Source organism: Cynara cardunculus, assembly GCF_001531365.2.
Source record: "Cynara cardunculus var. scolymus isolate 2C chromosome LG 13, CcrdV1, whole genome shotgun sequence".
In the NCBI taxonomy this organism is placed as follows: Eukaryota; Viridiplantae; Streptophyta; class Magnoliopsida; order Asterales; family Asteraceae; genus Cynara; species Cynara cardunculus.
The window spans coordinates 9,895,645-9,902,676 of NC_037540.1; the positions used below are offsets into that span (position 1 = coordinate 9,895,645).

The 7,032-nt window shown below is 35.9% G+C and overlaps 1 protein-coding gene across 1 annotated transcript; it reads right to left on the minus strand.

Annotated features, from left to right (window-relative positions):
* Positions 1-999: 999 nt before the first annotated feature.
* Positions 1,000-3,552, minus strand: LOC112525686 (NAC domain containing protein 52-like). The gene is made up of 4 exons (XM_025135908.1): positions 3,150-3,552; positions 2,391-2,668; positions 2,119-2,304; positions 1,000-1,663 (listed from the first exon to the last, which is right to left on the minus strand). Exons 1-4 carry the CDS (start codon positions 3,343-3,345, stop codon positions 1,169-1,171), a joined length of 1,155 nt encoding a protein of 384 aa, XP_024991676.1. The 5' UTR covers positions 3,346-3,552; the 3' UTR covers positions 1,000-1,168.
* Positions 3,553-7,032: the final 3,480 nt, after the last annotated feature.

A 7,032-nucleotide genomic window follows, 5' to 3' on the forward strand; every position in this document is an offset into this window, starting at 1 on the left:
ATGAGAACATGCACAAGATGTCAGCCAAATTAAGTTCTAAAACAATATATTTCTTTTTATTGTTCTCTCAGCGTACAAAATGATGGGATAGGTTAACAAGTGTCTACATCAACCACAAAGGCTGAAATGAAGAATAAAGCATGCATGGATCAAAAAATCATATGAAGACACACGTTAAAGTTGGACAACAACATTTAATGCAATGATGACTATAAAAATGTCACCTTTGACATTCAATGTTACTCACTTGTCTTGAAAGAACTTCTATGTGTTAGTTTCTTAGGTCAAATCGACGTCAACATCTAAAGAACTATCTTAGGGGCCGTTTACCAAACGGTCACCGGCAAGAGTCACAAATGGTCTCCAAATGTCAAAAGTGTCTGAAGGTCTCATGTTCAAATCCAAGGAGAAATAAAGATCCCCTTGTGGCCATGAAGATTCGAATGTGATGACTCCGAACTACCCGCAAAACAGGTGGTCTTCCTGAAATTAGTCGGCTCGCATCGCAAGTTCGATATCCAGGTTAATCAAAAAATAATAATAAGCTTTATGATCAATTTTATATTTAATGTACATGTTTGTGTGCACAATGTACATGTTTCCTGGAATTACCTTCAAGGAATCAAGGTTTAAGAGCCTAGAGGACACTCAAGGTATAGCGTTTATTTACCAGTTAAGCTAACCTTCAAGGTTCAGGAGCCTAGAGAGCCTTTTTTTTCTTTTTTGAAGAATTTATATACGACAAATAAAACAAATAAACTCACACACCCTCCTCACCTTTGATGAGGTTAGGTGAGGTTTGAACCCTTAACCTCCTAGAAGGCCAATGACTCACATACCGCTAGGCCAAAGGCCCTTTGGTTTCAGGAGCCTAGAGTTACTGCGAGCATGCAGTAACTTAAGCAAATAAACATGTTTCACCACATCGACAAGTGACCATACGATCCCAGCAACAACATTCGCTACCGGAAACCATCTTCAGGTTCAAAAACGAACCTTGGAAACAGAATAAAGAAGCCGAATACAATAGAACCAGTCTCGATACACAACTTTATTCGACTAGACTCGATGGCACAAGCCAGTATCATTAGCCAGGCCAACAGTTTTTTTCCAGATAAACAACAAACTACAGAACTAGAAAAGAAGGCTACAAAGTTACAGATGATAACTAGCCACCAGTCCTGAACCCATTGTTCTCCTTGCTCAAAAGCTCGATTCGCGACTGAAGAATGTTGATCATCGCCTGGGCTCGCATCACTTCAATCTTCAAAGTCTCTTTCTCCATCGAAACATTAAGAATCTCGTTCTCCAAGTTGCTTATGAACTTCAAATAGCCTGGCGGCACTGATTTCTCGAGGGTGGCAGCATCAAACGATGGCAGTCTGGCTGGCGGCTGACTTTCTCGGGCTTCAATGGATTCCAGTAGCGGGAACTCCAACAACGCTCTTCTTGAATCTTGGCTCGTTGTGGTCGAATCTTCTGAACCGTTTGCATTGCCGGAGTTTGGATCGCTTGGCTTCGATCTTTTGTTGTGGAACAAAGAGAACGTTTCAAGCTCAGGTTCACAATTCAGAGCACGGTCTTCGGATCTTTCTCGCTTGCAGACAAATGGGATGGTTTGAGGATCCTCGCTTTGATCAAGGATCTTCTTGGCAGAAGTTTCCTGCAAAAACGAGCTCATTGTCATCAATTATTACCCTACTCAGCGATTACTACACTACCCGAGTACGCCAGGGCCGCAGGACAAGACAGTACAAATACTTGTTGTCCCACAATTGATGTGACATTAAATAAGGCACAAGACCAGACATGAATGAGATATAAATGTTTTTCATTTATGTTCCACCAAAATTTGAAAGATAAACAAGATTGTTAAATTACTGAACTGTCAAAGTGCATTTGGTAAGCGGATGGGATTGGACTAGAATAGGCTAGAGTTAGGTAAGCAATGAAAGAATTGTGGAAGGTTTTCTAGGTTCTAATTTGACATGGGCAATTTAGTAATTTATATATTATATCCCATAATTGTCGCGACAAAAGTGGGACAGCTAGTTTTTGTTCTATAAAGTCTTGTGTACCAAATGCACCCTGATGCACCACTAGGAACTGAGATAATACCTGCACAATGTCATTTCCTTCGGCACGAGTCTCGTCACCGTTGGCCAAATCATCATCGGCTTCACCACCGGGAACCAAGAGGGCTGCATCATCGGTCCATTCTTCCTCAAGAAATGGCGCATAACGGTCCCCGTTTGGCGGCCCTAACCCGCTCTTTTGAAAAATCCTGCATAGCACAAACGAGTCCTATTCCCGACCACCCATAACAAGAACAATTAGTTCAAAAACCCCAAAACGGGCATGTAAGCTAAACGAACACGAACTCTTCAAACCTGTGCTACTCCGGCACGCACCAATTCTTGATCCAAAAGCCGATATTCGTGCATAACCCAATTAGTCCGCTTGCCGTCAGGGGCTCGACCACTATGGAACACAAGTGTTTTCTTCATTCCTATGGTCTCCGACTTATGGCGCACAGATCGGTCTTTTCCAGTGGCCTTCCAATACCCTTTCCCGGTGGCGCGGTTCAACCGTGAACCATTGCCGTACTTCCTATCTACAGGGCTAAAGAAGTACCATTCTAGATCTCTTGTCTTCAATGGTGAAAAGTCTACAATACCCACAAAATCACATGAGATCAACATCATCTTATCTTCAACATACAATCTGGATATGTAATTTGTAGGTCAAACAAAATTGAACATAAATCCTACTGGAAATTTGGGGGAAATTAAGTTCAAAGAATCATAATTAACATGATAAATGTACCCCAAAATTTCAACCCAAGATTGCTTTCTCGATTCCTTTCATAAAATTGACTAGAAATTAAGAAAATTATCCTTAAAAAGAACTGTAAAAATGATTAAATTGTTTAAAAAATGAATAAATTTGATGAACAACTTTGTAATCATCGGAAATTTTTAGCAAAAAACTCGAGGAATAATTGAATAAAATACCGAAGAACATTAACACAAAAATGAAAAGCAATAACATCAAAATCAAAGGATAAAATCCAATCAGAAATTAACAAAACCCTCACAAAGATGTATGCGTATATATATATATATATATATATTTATGTATGTATATACCGGCAAGTTCCCAGGGTTCAGATTTGTAAACATCGATCTCCGACACGGCCTGAAATCGGAAGGGCTTCCCACAGGCTTTCCGCCTCAAGTAATACATCACAAGCTCCTCATCTGTGGGGTGAAAGCGAAATCCAGGTGCAAGGGAGGTCGGCGGCGGTGGAGGTGGTGGTGTAACGGCCATCAATTCATGAGCCATGTCTGATTTTATCGATCTATAACAGAAATGGAACTTGAGGAGGTGTCTTGTTAAAAGGCCGATAAGATAGCTTAAAAAGAAGCCATTAGAATCAAGATTGAAGGTGAAGGAAGTGAGGCAGAACTAACAGAGGGATATCTATTGCCCGTGGGTTAAGAAACCTCCGATCAATGGATACTTGCTGGACACGGAAATCGAAAACACACAGGAGTGAAAAGCTATACATATATATTATATGTGTGTGTGGTAGTGATCGTCTTTACTTCTTTGGTGGGTTTTTTCATTTGCTTCAATTTGGGGTTTTTGATAAGATTTCTTCAAATTCATCATAATTTTCCTATCGAACTTTGTTTTTTTTTCATTAAAATCATGGTTAATAATTTCAAATCGCTTAAACTTGTACAATTTTTTTTATTAACCTGGATATCCAATCCGTTATGCGAGCCGACTAATCCCAGGACGACCACCTGCTTTACAGATAGTCCGGAGTCACCGCATTTGAACCTCCGTAGCCACAAGAAGATTTTTATTCCTCCTTTGATTTGAACCTGAGACCTTTTGGTACTTTTAACCTTTTGAGCCAAGCTCAAACCAATTAGACACCACCCTTGTGGTTCAAATTTTCTTATATATATGAAATTTGTGTGAGAAAGATAGTATAAAAAGGGATCTGAACTCTTCATCGTTTTTCTCAAACTCATTCATGAATCGTGTGCATCCAATGGTGGAGATCCCTTATTATGCTTCTCACCATAACCCAATCATATATATATATATATATATATATATATATATAAGACTGGAATCACGTGAGACCACATTATTGCACTTTAAACTTCACAACAAAACACTGTAAAGGTAAAAAAAATCCTAAACTTCACAACGAAAACACTGTGAAAGTTACCTTCACATTGTTTTGCTGTGAAGTTTCAAGGGTAAAAAAGTTCTTATGAATCTCATGAAAACAGTCTGGTCTCACATGATCCCAAGTGTGTGTGTGTGGAATGGTTCAAACGAGAACACATTCATTTAACGAGAACATGAGAATACCTTTTTACTATAGGCAATCACATGCGATACTATTATTTCATCACATATGATTCTAAATCAGAGACGCAAACGACTTTTGACGCGATCTAGGTTGCGGCCAAGTCGCTCTTACACCACTAAGCCCCTTGACATGTATTTATCAAATTTGATAGAGGTGTTATTGATGAAATACTATAATCCATCAAGATCATTCACATGTGATACTAAATCATAGATAGACGACCTTTGACCCGATCTAAGTCACATGGTACAACGTTCACACACCACCAGGTCCCCTCACGTGCATTATCACATTTGATATGGGTGTTCTCGTAAAATTGAGGTGTTCTCGTTTGAACATCCACCACACACACAAACACACACACATAGGGAATTAATAATTTGAGAACTCTAAAATTTGTGAGATCTGTGAGAATTTCTACCTTAATGTTTGTTTCACGTGATTTTTTCCGTCTAAATATTTTATTTAATGTATTAGTTAAAATATATATTTGTTTCACAATGTATTTGTGAAACAAACCGAAAATTGTCATGTGTAGTTTGTTCTCAGGTATTAATCTAAGTGCAAGTGTTCAAGTATGTGAAACTTTTTTTTGTGTATTTTTTGTATCACAAACACGTAAATATTCACATTGTGAGCCGAGTGCATATGAAACAAATACATTGTGAAACAAATATATGTTTATCAATATTCTTAATCCTAGTATTTGATGGGGGGGAAATCATATGACATAACACGTTATGCACAAGTTCTCAAAGTTATCACAATTTTATGGGTTCTCTAAATAAAGTCCATATATATATATATATATATATATATATGTGTGTGTGTGTGTGTGTGTGTGTGATATATCTGAGTTTTTTTTTATTAACTGTTATGATTAAATTGGAGGTTATAAGTTAATCAAAAATGAAAGAAATTAAATGAAAGACAATATTAAAACAAATTGTGATTTGTTTTTGAAAGATAATAATCACCTCGTTTATCTCTTAAATTCGACCTTATCTCTCCTTCCAAACTATTCTTTTTCCAAAGTTAATAGGTGAAACGATGATTTTTTAGTTTATAACGTCTCATAAGAAATGTGATATTAATATATGAAAAAGACAAGAATACCCATTTAGTACAATTTGTACTAATTAGGTGGTTAACAAAAGAATGTGCCTCTAATTCCATTTTTTACTCAATAGCTCTATTAGAATATACAGTGATGAGATATCTACATATTCTCACATGGTATCAGAGCTTAGGTCTACCATTGTAGGTATTAGACGCTTTAGGGCAATTTATACTCATCTTGCCTGATCGTCCATCTAACCCCCTCTTTGCACTTTGGGACAATTGTGATTGCATTATAAGGTTGCAATTGAACGGATGGAGCAAGTTCGAATTGACGTAATATATGCCCATCTAGCTTCCATCGGAGCTGGTGTTGAAATCCACAAAATCTCTATTTGTTACATTTTTTAAAAATCTATCGGAGATGCTCTTAGAGTCTTCCATCAACTAAACCTGATCTATTTTTTTTCCAGTATACATTGAAATGTTTATTATATAACTGACTCTTTTAAATGGTGATCTAATTAGGGTCCACATATATGAATATTTTGTCCATTATAAGTTAATACTTAAAAAATAATAAATGATGAGACAAATTTAAGCAACTAGGTGTTGAAATAGAATTGAAATTAGTCAATTTAAATAATTTTGTCAATACATATTTCTATCTTTGCATTATATATACATATAAAATACTAAATTAATATCAATGTGGTTATCGTTTTGTGATCATTAGTTTTGAAGCATGATTGCATGAGCAAACCAATTTTTTTTATTTTTTGCATATATATTATAATGACGAGTTATTTATATAAAACGATACAATTCTTTTTCATATCCCTTAGCCTTTTTAAGATGTGCATATATATATATATATATATATATATATATATATGGGTGGAGATGATAGGGTCGGTCGATGGATTTTTCTGTGTTTTTGGTAAAATCCTTCCGAATGGGCTAAGAGAGAGAATACCTAGAATGATTATTCTATTACATATGGATCCCTACGTCGTTACATTCCATTTAGGATTCTCACCTTCCTCCGGCTTATCACCGGCAGTCTGTTCAGGGTTCCAACAAATAAGTACTTGGTCCAAAAAAAAGTCACAATTGTATAAAAAGAAATTGATTACTAAATCACCGCCCCCCAAGTTAAACTGGAAAATTCCATATGAATTTTCCTCTTTTCCGGGCGGTTCGGGGGGGACCACCATGGCTCCTCTCTTCTCGAGAATCCATACATTGATATATATATATATATATATATATATATATCAAATGTTAACCAAGATTATTGTGTTAATTTTGTTAACCAATCTTGGCCATTGATTATTACAATAAACGGTTGTGATTAATCATGATAAAAATTTAATTTTTTAAATTTAGAATTTCAAAAAACATATATGAACAAAGGGGAAAAGTGTATTTAGGTAAAAAAAATTATGTAACTCCCATATCATTAATTGAGAGTTACATAATCAAAAAATCTAATTATTTCTGTTAATTTATTTTTGTTAATGTAAAAATCATATGAATACATACATATATATATATATATATATATATATATATAT